This window comes from Corvus hawaiiensis, chromosome 26, assembly GCF_020740725.1.
Source record: "Corvus hawaiiensis isolate bCorHaw1 chromosome 26, bCorHaw1.pri.cur, whole genome shotgun sequence".
Lineage (NCBI taxonomy): Eukaryota > Metazoa > Chordata > Aves > Passeriformes > Corvidae > Corvus > Corvus hawaiiensis.
The window spans coordinates 22,532,737-22,550,463 of NC_063238.1; the positions used below are offsets into that span (position 1 = coordinate 22,532,737).

Sequence of the window (17,727 nt, forward strand, 5' to 3'; positions counted from 1 at the left end):
TGTGATTATTGCACTCTTTGAAAGAGTGTGTTACAAAATTCTGCATGAGATCCCCAAGTACTTAAATGTTAAAAATTCGTGTTGTTGTGTGGGTGTTTGTATTGAAAAGATGGAGCCAAACAGATGTAATTTTTCACAGAGAATATGGGTATTTTCTTTTTTTTTTCCACTTTTTTTTTGTGCTCTGAGAAGTTACACAAGCTTCTTCATGATGATGTGAACTCTTGGAAAAAGGAGAAGGTTCCAGCTGGAACTTGCTTTAGCTAGTAAAAACTGACACCTCAGCTTCATTTGTTCAAGCCTACGATGTCTCTCTATATATAATGGTAAATCTGGACCAGTTACTGCAAACTCGTTGCTTAGTTAAATAAACCAATAAACAGAAATATTTAGAATAAGTGATTTAGCATTAAGTACAGATTTATTTTTAATGTAAACAAATTGCTGCAGACACATCTGTTCACATCTGTAAACTATTTGCAACTGGAGACATGCGAGACTGTGTTTGTGTCTGAGGGATCTCCAATACTTTTGATCAAGTTATGCTAAAGTGATTTGGGCCTATATAACTAAAACTAGACATTAACAAACCAGCAGGAAAACACTATGAGGAAGTTCAAAGCTTTTTTCCTAAAATGTCCTTCTTCTATACTCACAGAGTCAGCAAATTGCATAGTACATCTGCAAGCGCACGTATGTCACCCTACAGCTTTGCTGTCCACTGTGAGGAAATACATTTTTTAAACCCAGTTCACACCTCTCTCCCTTCCCCCACCTTTTGTCTTTCACACTAGTTGCATACAAGACTTAGAAGACATATTCCATTTTATCTTACTTGGAGTAGGAATAGGGAAATCAAAGAAATTGAATATGTTAAGACACTCACTCTCATAATTTCTACCTATCCCTCACTAGGCTTTAACTGCTTGAACTTGTTGGCAGGTTAAAGTTTTAAATTGGTGATTTCTCATCTTGTTGAAAAAAGAATTTAGTCTTTATGAAACAATCTGAAAGCCATAATTTCTATTTCAAAAATTACTAATACTCATATTTGCTGAGAAAATTTAATGGTGAACATAAGAGACTGTCTTGTTTTTTAAAGAAGGAAAGCATGATTCTGTGGGTAAGACCAGACTGGACTTCAGGGTTCTCCCTTCTCTCCACTTCATGATAGTTCAACCACATCGCAATTTTTGGCAAGGGAAATCTGCTCTTCACCAAGTTTGCTATCTGCCAAGTGGGGTTGTTGAATTAATTTCACTTAGGTGTTGTTAACTCAGGTTTCTCAAGTAGTCGGAGATACTTGCGTAAGTAAAAAGCTGTACTGATCTTTTCCCCTTGCTCTGCAAATGTATCAGGTACTAACTACAGTGTCATAGTTTATGTATCTAAGACACCAATGTGATTTCTTCAATCATTAACACAAATCAATAGGAGTGGACCACTGTGTTGAAAGCAATCATGGCTGCGAGCAACTGTGCCTAAATACAGGTGACTCCTATGTCTGTCAGTGCTCTGAAGGATTTGTCATCAATGAGGATCTAAAAACCTGCACACGTAAGTCTTGCGAGAACATCCTTCATTTCAGTTCCCTTGGGAATGGTTTCTGTTTCCATACAGGGTAGAGGACTCGTCTTCAATTTATTCTTACAGTCTGCATTTCAGTAATACTTTAATAATTATTTGAAAGCAGAAACAGAAAAAGTATTTAGGAAAGAATACTTGTCAAGATAACTCTTACTCCTCACATATTCAGAGAAGGTTTGGGAGACCTCTTCATCCCCAGGTGTTGAGGATAATTTTTCAGTCACATGATAAATGTGTCTGACAGGTCATCTGGACAGCAGTGTCCCCCAGGCAGACTGCACCGCTTTACCTGGGGCAAGAGGAGAACTGATAGCCCCACACTGAGCTTTAAATTTAGCATGGGAATCCTTAATAAGTGAGCAGAAGTTGTCCTGGCAGTTCTCTGCTTTTTATAAATCTAAGGATCATTGAGAATTGATACAATTTCACAAACAGTTGAATTGCCTCCTTCACTGGAAAAATAATGTATAGAAAGGGCGAGAAAAAGAAGGATATGAGTGCATTTTACCTGTTGACTTTTTAGACCTCTTTGGAGAGAGTCTTCTGTCCACTTTTTCCACAAATTTTGGAGGTACATTATTTTTCAAGCTTGTAGAGTGTTGGAGCAGCTCCAGAGTTCATCCTTTTTCTTGCTCTCAGGCAACACAGTTTTAAGAGAAGTCAAACTGCAAGTCCTCCATCACAAAAATTATCTAAACAGAATTGAGGCAAATCAGCAAAGGCAGTTTGCCTTTGTATTTATCCTTGTGTTTGCCTCCATAGTAACCTTTTTAGCCCCATCCAATACCTTGACAGACTTTGCTTCTGTCTGCCACTGCAGCTCTCTAAAAAGGGGCAGACAGTAACACAAAAGTATAATTAGTGTATGTGTAACAACAATAGGGTCTACTAAAACCAATTTTTTTAGATATTTATCTGTAGTACCACTGAAAATTTAGAAACAGCCAAATAATGGAGTTTTATCAACTTGCAAATGGAAAATCCCTTTTCCTTTGTAGTAACAAGAGATAATTTTCATTCCTGAGTTATTTTCCTCCAGGCTGTACTTGGAAGCCTATCAGCAGCAGAGTTCAAGAAGCATTTGGACAACATTCTTTGGCAGATAGTGTGAGTTTTGGGGCTGCTCTGTGCAAGGCAGGTAGTAGGATGTTGACTGGTCCTAGTGAGTCCCATCCAACTCAGGATATTCTATGATTCTATGAAAATGGTGCTGAGTGCAATGAAACTGAGCTTTTTTCAATAGCTCCTCTTCTCATAACCTTGTCCTCATATCTATTTAGGAAAGATCTGTCCTGTTCCTGAGCTCTAGGTGAGGTGTTGAAACCTCGTGAACATTTTTAGGCTACCATGAAGAGAGTTTTGACACTTTGTAATATCCTGAATGAGCAGCTGAATGGAAGCATTTAACATATACCTCTCCTAGTGAGAAAACATCTGGGACGTTTACTGTCATATACACTGGCTCAAGTATCTTAAGAAAGCTATGGGAACACCTGAATGGTAACCAAATCTGTACCCTAACAAGTCATCACAAAAAAGTAAGTGTGTGTAGCCAACAGACAGTAGAAGTGCTGCTTGCAAAGTCCCAGGAGCCCTATGTCTTTATATTACAGAGAAGAAACACTTGGAAATTTGAGATGAAAAGTGAACCATATTTGACAGTACTTGTCATTTGCAATTCTTTGTAAAAGCTTGAATAGCCCAAGCCAAATCCCAGTGACATCTGAGAGGTTTTCTTCTTGCTGCCACAGGAACTGGGTCAGGTCCACAAGTGAGTTCTGGGGACTGCCACCTTCACTTTAGGCCATTTAGAAACTATTTAAAGAATGTTCACAAGGTAGCTTTTATGTCTTTGCCAGTGTCTTATATAAAATCTTTGCCAAAGTATTTTGTTTTGTTTTAATCCACTTTAATCCAATCCAGACATGGACTCTCTTCAGCTATGTTAAGCACAGAAAAGTATGATTTCTCAACTCTGCTTAAAGCAGTCAATGAAAAGTACATCACTAGGACCTCTTACAGTTTATTGAAGCTATATAATCAGATGAGAAACTGAATTATTGTTTAAGCAGTTCAATATACTTACATTTACTTGCTCATATGGAATGCAAATACTAGAGATGAAAAATAATCGAGTCATTATTGGTTAAATGTTTTAATAATTTTGATTGCTCCTACAGGAGTTGACCATTGTGCTCTAAGTGATCATGGCTGTGAACATTTGTGTGTAAATGGTGACAGATCTTATACTTGTCAGTGTTTTGAAGGATACAGGCTTCGTAACGACGGGAAAACATGTAAACGTAAGTTATTATTGAGCATCTCAGAGTCTAATATTACACACATAGAAGAAATCTGTAAGGTAGGATTGGATTGCCTAAATGCTGCAGTGCAATGTAATTTTAAATGTTCAAGGATTTCAAGAGGTCATATTTCCTCTTTGTTGTCATATTTGCCAGCAGTATGCCAATATCTTGGATATGCTAAGGCATCTATAATGGTACTGAATGCATACTTTTAGGCACCGGAATCACACCCTAAACATCTGTGCCATTTAAAAAGTAGCCCTGAAATTGGACAGCTGTGGATCCAAAACTATCCAGAGCTGGGATGACTGTAATTTTCTTCTAAAATTTCAAGGTAAAAATATATAATGTTCATAGAGTCTTACCCAGCATGAAGCTTGCAACATTATTAATGAAAAGTTCATTTTGTCCAGCATGGGATGAGGATGATTGCAAAAGAAATATCATAGTTATATTACAAATTTGACTACGTTACACAGTTATGAGGAGTGGCAGATATCAAGAAAAAACCTAATAGTAAATTTTTCTCAACTTTTATAGCATAAGTCACTAAGTGATCAGAGAAGAATCATGAATAAGCATTCAGTATTTTGTAACTGCAATCCCCATAATATCTAACATGAACATCTGCTGTTCAAAAACGTTTACAGAAAAAAAATTAAAGGCATCCAGATATTACCATGATGAATGAAAAGCTCCTTGTTCTTAGCTGGTGTTTCACAACATAACCCTCTTTTGTTATTCTGCACAAACAGAAACAAATTCTGCCTGTCTGAAAAAGTTAGGATACACTAAAAGCAAGTCAACTTTGAACATGCTTCCCTTAACTAACAGAATTTTTTATATATGAAATTATTCCCAGGTAAAAATGTCTGCAAATCAGTCAACCATGGCTGTGAGCATGTTTGTGTTAATTCTGACAATTCCTACATCTGCAAATGTCGTGAGGGATTCATACTGAGAGAAGACGGCAAGACCTGCACAAGTGAGTGACTGGTATCTATTGTCCACTTTTGCATGTACAGCAGGCAAGGAAGGAAAGGGGTATTTTTCACTTCTTAGTGGAAAAGAAGCAACAAACTGCCTTTTGATAGCTACATTTCTTTAACATATTTTCATTCAAAACCTACATTTATATCAATCATTCCCAGGACAGGACATCTGCAAATCAGTCAGCCATGGCTGTGAGCATATTTGTGTTAATGAAGATGACTCGTATGTTTGCAAGTGTCATGAGGGTTTTCTTCTGAGAGAAGATGGGAAAACATGCAGAAGTAAGTACTCTGAGAATTACTCACAGAATTTTATCTACCGTATGTATATCTGAGAAGCATTCAAACAAATGCAACAGTTTACTGTCATAATAAAGGAGTAGTCCTCATATGTATAATATAGGAGTAGCATTTATATTTTTATACATTTAGACCTACCAAATGTTTGTGAGAGACTCTGTGGACAAAAATAGCATATTTTAATAGATCAGCTGACAGACTGGAAACAGAAAATACTCAGAAATTTTCAGGTATCAAGAGTTAAGTGTTTGCTGCCTAAAATATTACGTGGAATTTATTCCAGTGGTATCAGTAGACCTAATGAAAGCTGTTACTTCTCCCTGCATGATACATTTACTGTAGATGTGCTTTAACCAAATATCGTCAACTGTTCTCAGACAAAGACATTTGCAGTTCAGTTCACCATGGCTGTGAACATGTTTGTGTTAATGCTGATGAGTCCTACATCTGCCGGTGTTATGAGGGCTTTGCACTAAGGGAAGATGGAAGAACATGTAGAAGTAAGTATCCTTCTCTTTAGTAGAAGATTTTCTTTATAATCTGTGAATTTGTAGATGTATTTTAAATATGGCAACCTTATTTTTTTTAACAGATAAAGATGTTTGCAATTCTGTTGACCATGGCTGTGAGCATATTTGTGTGAATACTGATAGTTCATACATTTGCCAGTGCTATGAGGGTTTTGTATTAAGAGATGATAAGAAAACATGCAAAAGTAAGTTATTTTAATGTTACTATATTTTTTATATTTAGACACCTACAGAAGAAACATATTATTTAGAGGCAGTTCTTCTTATAGGAGATTTTGCCTACAAAAAGGAGAATAAATTCTTTATTTACTAGGAGATTACTACTGTTAGTCTTTAAAGTTTTGGAAATGTTCTGATTCATCAAACTGTAGTAAATAAAATCTGATTATTTCTAGATAAGGACATCTGCAAATCAGTCAGTCATGGCTGTGAACATCTTTGTGTTAATAACAATGATTCATACACTTGCCAATGCCATGATGGATTTGTACTAAGGCAAGATGGGAAAACATGCCGAAGTAAGTAGTTTACTGATGAAAGAAGGAATTTAATTTCTGTCTTGTTAGAATATTATTTACTGATTCATAGTGGCCAGAATGGAATATTTTTCTCTATAGATCACAAGACTTAAATATGAATTAAGTATTGTTTGAACTAAAGCTACATTTCAGAAAAATCAGCCAATTTTAAGGTTTGAATGTAGGTTTTAAAATGTGAACTTCATTTCCAAATTATGAATGTTAAGTTTTAATCTTGAGCATAGGATGTTGCTGCATTTTACTGTAATGGGTTGAAGTTCTAATTACCACTGTGTTCTTCTGTCTATATTCATGCAGATCATGACTTAACTTGTTCCTTAACCTCTTAGCATGTTCTTTTGCAAATGATAAGCAAATGAAACTCCTTCAGGCTTTTTATGTTTTCTAATCTTTTTATAAATCTTGCTCCCCTAAACCTCTGCTATTTATCAGCGTCCTTGTGGGTGCACCGCAGTGAAAGAAAGTCTTCTAAGAGAAGACATAGCAGGGTCCAGGGCAGAGGAATAATAACCCATCTAATTCTTATTTGAATGTACCTATCTTTTTTTTAAATCATTTATCTTTTGTTTAATCTTTTTTTTTTTGACAAAAGATAGTCTCTGACCAAAATATTCTGCTAGCACTTGTGTTCAGTTAGTTATCTACCATGATCAAAAGTTGTTTAAGATTCTCAGTATTACAGGTGTCCCATGTCCTGTAAGTACAGCCTTCATTTTTTGTTTCTAAATGTATATCCTTAATTCTGGCTATTTTAAAATATATATGATTTGCTGTTACTCAAAAAGATTCATGTTACCTTCTGTCAGCAGCTGCTTTATCTTTATTTGCCATTCTCTCAAAAGCGGAGTAATCTACAAACTTTGGTTATTTTGTGTTTTATCCTGGGCTGTCCATAAAAATATTAAGTAGTAGAGGAGCAAGGCAAATTCTTAGAAAGAAAGCTACTTGATAGTCGCCCATTTGCAATTGGTTGTGAGGACCTTTCTAGCCAGTGTTAACCAATATAATGTTGTAGTCTGTTTCCTTAATCAAAATAAATACCAAGACTGCTGCCTTTCTGAATGTTCCACTGTATGAATAGCATAAGCTTTAAGAACCAACCTCATCATCAATTAAGATATTTATATAATTTTCCAGGATTTATTTTTCTGTAACACCAAGCTGACTGATGTTAGTCCTCTTCCTTTGATTTTACTCTGACTCAAGTTCCACATTATCTATTACATTATTTTAGTGCAGATCAACGTCAAGCTGACAGGCTTACAGTGAGCTACTCATATTTGAAACACTGGAACCATAGTACTATTTTCAGTGTGTGTGCATACACTGGGAATGGAGATAGCTCAGTGTTTTGGGGCTTCCTCAGAGTTCTAGGAGTTACTGAAAATTAACACTAAGCATCCAAGACATCCTTCAGAAACCTCTTTTACAACTCTCTGCTGCAAGTTATCTGGAGTTACCGATTCAAGAATATGTGTGTGTGTATGTGTGTGTGTGTGTGTGTATGTGTGTGTTCAGTAGGTGCTGTGTGACCTACTTCACACAGTGTGAAACTCTTCACTCCAACAGAATCATCAGTAACCTATTTTATATCGTCAGATCTGAATACACTAGAATTTTTTATATTTCTGCATTGAGATTGGCAACTCTATCTTTCTGTCTATTAATTAATAATACATTGTTTGAATGCTTTTTGTTCCTAAAAGTATTTAAATAATATATTCATACTACCCTTTATTTAGTTGGCTATGTACTCCCTTGTCCTTTTTCTTATTATTTCAGTGTTTTCAAATTCCTAATATTTTCACATTCAGTAAATACTGTGAATGTTTCTTTCTTTCAGTCATTTTTCAAATCTTATAGCTGTTTTCAACTTCAATTTCTAAATTTTTAACTACCCTGGCATTCTTTTTAGATTGTGAGACTACATTTTTGGGGGGTGTCTAGTAAAATAACCTTAAATAGTGCAATCATTGATGCTTTTTATTATTATTATTATTCTCCCCCCCCCCCCCCCCATCCCAAAATCGTCTGGCTCATATTTGCTTTCAGCTATGCAAAATTCATCCTTCTGAAGCAATAGAAGGTGGGTATTTGATTCTGTTTATAAACAAGTATGTCCAAGTTGTACACAGCTGTGTATAAGCAGATGCTGATTTTTATTTACATTATAATTTCTCTTTTATCCACTATGACGGGATCTAGTTTAGATTGCCACATCTTAAATATAATTATTTTTGAGTTAAAAAATTGTCTTACGTAGTAGTTTTTGGAATTTTTGTTTTGGTAGCAGGAGATCCCCATGAAATTTGGCTCAGATTGAAGTTCTTGTAAAAATATAAGCCTCAAGAGTCAAGTTGAACTTGGCTGTCAGGACTCTTCCACTTTTTGTGTAAAGGTAGTTCTCCCTTAGGAACTGATATTTTCTTTTGTGCTGCATAAAGAAGAAAAAGGGAATGCTGATAGATTGCTCCACTTTCTTCTGCACTTTCTCTCCATCTGTCCTTTTTGAAGAGGTTTTAACCAACTGGTTTAACATTGCAGTCATACAAAGTCCTCGCATAAATTTTCAGCAATCCAGTTAGATTTTATTTGTCATCTTAAATAAGTACTTCCTAGTCTTTCAGGTTTTGTTTATGTAGACTCTTGGCACTGATATAAGGATTTTAAGACAATGGTTAAATCATGTCCTGTGGTGGTTTTTTTAGTTTTGTTTTTACCAGCATGAATTTGTGCTAAATGACTGTACTAAATTATTCCCTCCTTTCACTCTTAGTGCTCTTAATGTAAAGTCCTCCTCCTCCTTAATCTAGTCAGATTAATCCTAAAATGGTTTATTTTCAGTTGGAGGTCATCCAAACCATGAAGTTCTGGTCAGATGATAAAGAATTCATATGCAATGTAAGATAGGATGTCCACCATTTAACTAGCCAGAGATTTGCTTTCAGTTACAAGCTTCCATCTTTTTTTGCTTGTAGGATTAACCCCCCAGTCATTGCATTTATGAAAAAAAAGTTTAACTAGCAAGCCACATAAATATTATCTAACTGTTCCTAGGCAAGGATATTTGCAAATCAGTCAGCCATGGCTGTGAACATGTGTGTGCTAGTGCCGGTGATTCATTTGTTTGTAAGTGCCAAGAGGGATTCCTGCTAAGAGAAGATGGAAAAACTTGCAAAAGTAAGTAGTCTGATACTTATCAACATACTTATCTGCAGCTCATGCTTCTGTAGAAGTGCACTAACCAGCAAAAGCTGTCATCTGTTTTTAGATAAAGATTTTTGCAAATCAGTCAACCATGGCTGTGAACATGTTTGTGTTAATTCTGGTGATTCATATACCTGCAAATGCCATGATGGGTTCCTACTGAGAGAAGATGGGAAAACCTGCAGAAGTAAGTAGCACAAGAACTTGATTGGATGAATTACACATATAATAATGAAGGCCTCTGCTGATGTGTGCTGACTGCCAACTCTCCTGTTTGCAGACAAGGACATTTGCAACTCAGTTGACCATGGCTGTGAACAAGTTTGTGTGAATACTGGAGATTCCTACATCTGCCAGTGTCGTGAAAAATTCATACTGAAGGAAGATGGAAAGACATGTAGATGTGAGTAACCTGAGCTATAAAAGTATGATTTTATTTGAGGCTTTCAAGTGTTGTGGGTGCAAGTACACATGTGTATGTTTGTGACTTCCAACTATTTGGGCTTCTTAAAATGATACCATGTCTCCCTAACAAGCCTCACCTCACAAACCCTGTCCACTCTTCTCAGATAAAGATGCTTGCAACTTGGTTGACCATGGCTGTGAACATATTTGTGTTAATACTGATGATTCCTATGTCTGCAAGTGTCATGAAGACTTCGTACTGAGAGAAGATGGAAAAACTTGCAGGAGTAAGTTATTTAATCTTTGGTTTGTACTTCCTGATCTGTTAATGAAACACACTACACAACAGTAGTGTGTTATTTGTGTCTTTATTATAGAATCAGCTTCATGTAAGTGAGCTCCTTCATGAAGAACTATTGCCAAATTTTTTATATTTAGTAAAAGTTATTTACTTAGCTAACTGTGCTAAATACAATTTTCATTATTCCAAGTTTAAAATGTCTGCAAAACAGTCACCCATGGTTGTGAACATGTCTGTGTTCCAACTGGCGATTCATACATGTATCAGTGCCACAAGGGATTTATATTGAGGCAAGACAGGAAAACATCCAGGAGTAGCTGAAACTTTCATGGGGAATACGTTTTTGAGTCTTAAAAGAAATAACAGACTAATTTCACTCAAGGCTTGTTCATGACAGTTTTGTATTTGAAAAATGGTCTAATAAGGGAATTCTCTTAACAATTCTCAGATAAAGACCTGTGTAAATCCATTGAGCATGGCTGCGAACATATGTGCATTAATAATAACAACTCATACAGCTGTCAGTGCCATGAGGGCTTTGTTCTGCGACGAGATGGGAAGACATGTCGATGTAAGTAACTCATCATGTCTGCCAGCCACTCTTCTCTGGCACTGCTACATAAATAAGCAAAGATCTCATACTCCTTTGTCATCTGTTCTTCAGATATCATGTTTGGAGTCTTTGAATTTATAAAATGTTAAATAGAATACAGATAAATACTTCAATTTTTCCTAGATAAAGATGTCTGCAAATCAGTTGACCACGGCTGTGAATATGCTTGTGTTAATAATGATGATTCCTATATCTGCAAATGCCAGGAGGGATATGTACTAAAAGAGGATCAGAAAACATGCAGAAGTAAGTACATTTTATTTAGAACACATTTGTTTCTTTGATTTCTAAAATTAATTTACTTCACTTCCAAAAAATTATAGAATCATAGAATGGTTAACGTTGGAATGAACCTTATTGAAGATCATCTAGTTCCATCTCCCTGCTGTGGGCAAGAACACCTTCTACTAGACCAGGTGTCTCCAAGCCCCATGCAACTGGCTTCGAATACTGCTGCAACTTCTTATTTCAAACATGATATAATATTTGAAAGCTAAGAGCATATGTGTGTGGCAGAAAATGTCTCAAACCATTAACTTGATGCCCTCCTAAACAAAAATCTATCAAATTGGAAGAGTTGTTTTGGCACAGTGTTGAGTAAAATAATAATTCTTTTGAAACATCAGGAGAAAGCCAAAGGGGAATCTTATTATCAAGGAATGTGCATTTTAATCAGGTTCATATACTGTGGATCTTTTATCTTAAAATATCATTAATTCTATTTGCTTATCTTTCAACATGACATGCATTTATCTCATAATCTCTTAATACTTGGAGGAGAAATTCTACTGGAACTGAGTAAAAACATTTATTCTGCTAAAAATGGATGCCTTAGTTGAGGAGACTGTGATTACCAAAAGAACGGTAACAAGTTCTCACTGTTCTCAATCCTAACAAACACCATGCACCATGAACTGCTGCCCTTTCTTGACTTACGCAGTAGTATTGAGGTGGTTGTGATATGTATATTCATTGCATTTTCATCACCTTAGTACATGTGAGGTGTCTTTTTCTCAGCAGACTGCAGAAAGGAATTCTTGAACAGTTTTAAAATAGATATTTTGTAAGAAGAAAAGTCCAGGCTGTAAAGCTGAAAATCCCTTATTCGTATAGTGGCTTGGTAAAAAACATCTCCAGTAATTTCTGCAGAGTAATTTCTGCTGCACAGTTCTCTTTTGTGTAGTGCTTACAGCATTCTTCCTGTACAAAGATCAGAGATGAGTGGAGGTCAAAGTTTATTTGGTCCAGACTAAGAAGCAAATCTTACATTCCTTAGGGTGGCATATTCTTCTGGAAACTACATTGATCCAATAGGAGCTGAGTATCTCTACAGCTAGCCTTCGCACAAAGCACACTAATATTTGCCTGCTGAAGGCAATTGCTTTCCAGCATAAAAAAAAAACCAAACCAAAACAACCTGGCAGAAGCAGTCTGCAGCTAGGAAGGCATTCTCCAATCTCTAAATTCCCTAACCTCATTACTGATGCCCAGTGCCTAGAAACTGCTTTGATTTTTGCATGTGCATTTGCCAAAAAGTATGGGAAATACAAATTCTTCTGACAAACTCCCAGCTCTAATGGGTAAACTGGAAAAGGTTAATTGCAGCAATACATAAGCCTTCTAATTACAAAATTGGTAGACAGTTACAAGCAAAAAACCCCTTATCTAGCCAATTCTGATTCTCTCAATAATTAGTTTTTTAACTATTTTATAACTCCTGCAACACAAATGCAGCTTCAGTGATTCTCTTCCGTGTCTCTCAGTGCTGACAAATTTGACAAATGCAAAGTTAGTATATGGGCTTATCCCTGGAAGAAAATTCTGACAACTGTGTCTATATGCTAGCTATGTTCTTCAGTTCTCTCCACTTAAGAGTAATTCCTAACATCTACTGATTGTTGCTGCATTTTTAAAAGTTGTAGTATTCTGCAAAGCAGAAAAATCTCAGTAAATATTCACTGTGATGATATTTTTGTTAAATTCTCAGTCACAGGCACACTCTTAGCTTTTGATACAGCCTGTACACAACATCTTCAGACGCACTGGCACAGTAGGATGAGCCAGGATCAGGGTACTTTAGACGATCTCTGAGCTTTTTCCAGGGTATCTGGATCCCTTTCCCAGCTTAGTGGAGTTTTTTCTTGATCTGAACACTCTGCTGCTCATTTCACAGGATGCACTGAAGGCCCAGTTGACCTGGTGTTTGTGATTGATGGATCAAAAAGTCTTGGAGAGGATAATTTTGAAAGTGTAAAACAATTTGTCTCAGGAATCTTGGATACACTTGAGATTTCACCCAAAGCTGCTCGAGTTGGTTTGCTTCAGTATTCCACTGAGGTTCGTACAGAGTTTACATTAAAGCAGTTCAGCTCAGCCAAAGACATGAAGAAAGCTGTGTCACAAATGAAATACATGGGTCGAGGTTCCATGACAGGACTGGCGCTGAGGCAAATGTGTGAGAGAAGCTTCACAGAAACAGAAGGAGCAAGACCATTTTCAGCAAATGTCCCTCGAATCTCCATTGTGTTTACGGATGGACGAGCCCAGGATGAGGTCTCTGAGTGGGCTACCAGAGCAAAGCAACGTGGTAAGTGGAGATGTTTTTGGTGTCTCATTCTAAAAGGCAAAAATTGTTAGAAATAAGATGTAGTAACAGTTTGGATGTGCTATGGTGTGTGCTAATCGAGAGAGTGTTTGCCACAGCAGTCTGGCCAGTACAGTGACCACTGTCCTGCACATCAGACCTCTGTGTTCACAAGGGCCTTTGCTGCCCTTGTGGATGTGCATCATCCCTAGAGCAGGACCCATAGGGAATGTCTCACCAGAGGTAGTGGTGCCACCCACCTGGCATGCCCTGAGTGCCCTGAACGTATCCACTAAGGGTAGACATTTGATACAGAGACCTGGGAACTTCATCAAAAATTTTAGGAAAACAATAAAAGAAACCCTAAGCTGTCTCTTCAAAATACAGAAATCTATTCTTGTGAGAAATACTAGGGTAATAATTGGCTATATTTTTGTTTACAGGGTATATTCTTTACTTTTAACCAGTTTTATAGTGCTAATGGTGTTCTGGAAGGAAGATGACTCTTTTTGAAAGAATATAGCTGTAGTGCTGTCTATCCTACTGTTTCTACATGCCTATATGCTGAAATGTGACTGAAAACTGGTGATTTTTAATTTCTAATATGTTTGGGCAGAAATCCATCCTCTAGGACACCTGTACCACAAATCAGAAACTTTTCATCTGTTTAGCCGAGTCAACTGAAAATTTTCAAAACTTGTCAAGAAAATAAACTATCCCCTTCTTCTTCGCAAAATTTTTTTTTAAAATTTTATTAGAAACTGCTTTAAGAACCATGGCTGATGGGCCACAACACAGAGAAAATAGCCAGACTTTAAAAGATTCTGCACATCTTTTTTTCTGTGCTCATTTTATTGATATGACCTATCAATCAGAATTTGTTACATGATTAGTAGAGCATTATTTAGGACCAATACCTCTCTGTAAGGAGAAATGGGAAAAACATCCAAGGATATGAGAAGGGCATGTGCTAACAAGAGTGTCATTACAATGAAAGATAAAGTGGGTTTTAAAATAACTTAAAAAACCCCAAAAACATTTAGAGGCTTACTAGTGGGATGTTTGAAATTGCATGGAGGATTTACAGAAGTAGGAACGAAGTACAAGCCAGCTTTCTTATTTGCTGAATGAAACCTCAGCTCTGGACTGCTTACACTGGCTCTGCAATGCTACAAGCCAAACTCATCCCCTGTGTAATTGCAGCATAGCTGATAGAGTAAAGCTCAATATGAAATGGACCTTGACTTTATCACTGATATCCCCAAGTCTTTAAATAGCAACAAACTTCAGCATTGACTGGTGCATTCATTACATTGAATCAGCTTCTGTTGAACATTTTCCTTTCCTGGCTAAAGTGCAATGGTAGGCAGATTCATGAAGAAAAGTAAGGAGATATTTATGTTAAAAGTTAAAAACTTGTTAAATGTGTATTTTGTAATATTATCAGGCCCATGATTCTTCAGCAAAAAGGTTAAAAGTTGTGACTGAGTGAGTGTGCAGCAGCTATTACCCTATGTTAAATAAAGATATCAAACCTCCTCATCCCAAGTTTTATCTGAAACCAACCAGAGAAGGCATCTTCTTCTCTTGAATTGTATAAAAGACCTGTGAACCTCATAGCTGTATTATGAATCACAAAATCAGTACTAGTAGTGGACACTTTCTAAGCCAGAACTGATGTAAAGAGAAATGTTAGATCATATGCTCATGAGCATAAAAAAATAACTGCTGAAAAAGAAGTTATTGAAGATTTCTGCTTTGTAGTTATTGCTTGTTTAAAATCTATCTGGTGAGAGGGCTCTGAACCACTTCCTTCTTCTGGCTTCCAGGGTTAAGAAAACTACACATCCTCACTTACCTTCTCCCTAGCACCTCTGCTGTGGAAATACTTGTCCTGAGCATCCCTGTTGTAAGGCTCTTTCTTTCCTAGCCCCACAAATTGTTTGTTTTCCTATTCTTACCCTCTTGAGTGGGCCTTCCAGCCTGTTAGTGCCCCTTAGAGAGCAAGAATTGAGTCTCAATGTGCTCTAAGGATTTCAATGAAACACTTAAGCATTTTTCTGAAAAATTACTGCCATCTTTCAAGATTCTGCCCCATCTGCTAATATGTGGCAGGTGTTCCCATCAGCCCAGTAATTTGCTGCATTGCATAGACCCTACAGACACACACAAACCAGGGACTTGCAGTGCAATTGTGAGGCTGAGCTGTGCGATTCTCTTGGATTGTAATACTCCTTCTGGGACCATTTACTATCAGTAGTGGCCAGGCAAGTGTCATCTCTTTAACACAAAAACTGTGTTATAGTGTAATTACAGCAAACAACGAGTAATTAAAGCATATTAAGCCTCTTCACTTATTTTGAAGTTACATAGAATATGCATTTCTTGTGGTCTCCCTTTCTCTCATATTTTCCTTTCATGGATTAACAAGTGCTTAGAATTAGAACTGCTGAATAATAAATATGTGCAATTTCTTTTGAATCTAGGTATAATCATCTATGCCATTGGAATAGGAAAAGCAATTGAGGAAGAACTGCTGGAAATTGCTTCTGAGCCATCATATAAACATCTCTTCTATGCTGAGGATTTCACAGCTCTGGAGGACATAAGTGAAGAGCTAAGAGCTCAAATCTGTGCAGGTAACAAAATTCCATATCCCTTGAGATAGACGAGAACTGAATGTTTACAGGTGTTTTGCTTTTTGGATTTTTCTGCCCTTTAATATGTGAAGGATATATACCATTAATCCATCAGTGGGTAAATGTATTAGTGATTATCTTCCCTTTATTTTCATAAAGGTTGCATAAGATGTACAATTCTATGCCTAGAAGAATCAATTGCTCCTTCTCTTTTCTGTTTCTACAGTTAAGTTAGCCACGCAGTGAACCCCACTCCACCAAATAAACGTGATCTATTTCATTAGGAATGTGGGAAAATAAGCAGGGATTTGTAATACCTTAATGAGAATAAAAAAAAATTCCCAAGACCAACAGCAAAAACCTAAACCACAGCAAAATAAATCATCAAGAGCTGTTGTGTGTAGTTATAGAAAATGAAAAATAGTTCATTGAACATATATTCACACCTACAAAGAGTGGATTTCAGTTATGCATAAGCTCTGAGTTTTGCTACACAAATGTGGAAGGTTTTTTTCAGAAAGCACCCTTCTTCACTCTGGAGCAAACAGCTTGTATATAAACATTCCCAGATGAAGTTTTGCAAGGGGAAGGGGGAATTTGAGATGGGATGAAAGCTATTCAGCCAGAGAGAGAACAGCATATCTCTGCCACTCACACATTCCCAAGACTCAGTAGTTTTTGTACATTCAAACTGGTACCTGAAGCAAAATTCAGAAACAACACATGGAATGATGTTAGTCATGGGACTAGAATTGTGCAAGATTATTTAACTTTCACTAGCTTTTATCTGGTTGTTTTTCTCGGAATTAAATGCAAACAGGTTTTGCTCTTTTTTCTTCTTTAACATTACTATATAAAATTAGCTGCAGGACATTTCTTTATACAGATCTCAAAGAAGAATCTGTAAAAGACTTTGAGGATGTTTCTTAGCTTCTTCTTGCATACTCTTTGTCTTTCAGTCCTAAGAAGTCCTAGTTTCATCTTTCTGAAATAATTAATACTATGATAACATAAAACCAAGTCAGTTCAATTAACCTTATCAGGCAGATAATCTTCTGATGACAGCATGTCATCTTAAAAGCTTTTGGAGATGCCAAAGCCAAAACTATCCGGCAGCCAGAACAATAATTCTCACTCATTAGCAAACCCCAGTATAATAATTCTCGCTGATTAGCAAACCCCAGAGCTCAGCGATGGAAATGCATCCTTCAGGTACCCACAACAGTGGTTAGAAATCACCATTTTTTTTTTCCTTTTAACTACATTATTTACAACATGAAAAAATAAGTAAATCCTGCCCCTCTGTGGCAGTTTCTTGTTTACACCGCTGGTAACTGGGCAGCACTGTCCTCCCCCTCTCTCAACAACAGGCAGTGAATGCCTCACACCTGTCAACTGAGGACTGACAAAGCCTTGTTTTTCTGGACACTCCAGGACTGCCTATTACTCATCAACTCACTCCACTGGAAATTCTGCCTCCAAACCTGTTACACAATCTGAAAGTTGTTTTTTTTTTTTATACCTTCTGTTGTCTACAGCCCAATTTTTCTCTTCCTTTGCAATAGCAGTAACCTTTATATTTACTCCAGCCTTCATCCTTAGCTGAGGTCTTCTGATGCTCCAGCCTGTGAGGACAGTGGGAGATCCTGTGAACCTCATGGACTCCACTGACAAAGCCTCTCATCCTTAGTCCCAGCTGTGGATGTAATGCATGTTTCCAACTA

At 36.8% G+C, this 17,727-nt stretch overlaps 1 protein-coding gene across 3 annotated transcripts in view; it reads left to right on the forward strand.

Moving 5' to 3' along the window:
- MATN2 (matrilin 2) overlaps positions 1-17,727 on the forward strand; it is a 71,311-nt gene that overhangs the window by 46,998 nt on the left and 6,586 nt on the right. For all 3 annotated transcript variants that reach the window (XM_048286706.1, XM_048286705.1, XM_048286707.1), the window contains exons 8-22: positions 1,435-1,557; positions 3,768-3,890; positions 4,756-4,878; positions 5,045-5,167; positions 5,563-5,685; positions 5,778-5,900; positions 6,111-6,233; positions 9,312-9,434; positions 9,526-9,648; positions 9,742-9,864; positions 10,031-10,153; positions 10,616-10,738; positions 10,904-11,026; positions 12,954-13,367; positions 15,851-16,003. In XM_048286706.1, the coding sequence (XP_048142663.1) occupies positions 1,435-1,557; positions 3,768-3,890; positions 4,756-4,878; positions 5,045-5,167; positions 5,563-5,685; positions 5,778-5,900; positions 6,111-6,233; positions 9,312-9,434; positions 9,526-9,648; positions 9,742-9,864; positions 10,031-10,153; positions 10,616-10,738; positions 10,904-11,026; positions 12,954-13,367; positions 15,851-16,003 (2,166 nt within the window). The remainder of the gene's footprint in view (positions 1-1,434; positions 1,558-3,767; positions 3,891-4,755; positions 4,879-5,044; positions 5,168-5,562; positions 5,686-5,777; positions 5,901-6,110; positions 6,234-9,311; positions 9,435-9,525; positions 9,649-9,741; positions 9,865-10,030; positions 10,154-10,615; positions 10,739-10,903; positions 11,027-12,953; positions 13,368-15,850; positions 16,004-17,727) is intronic.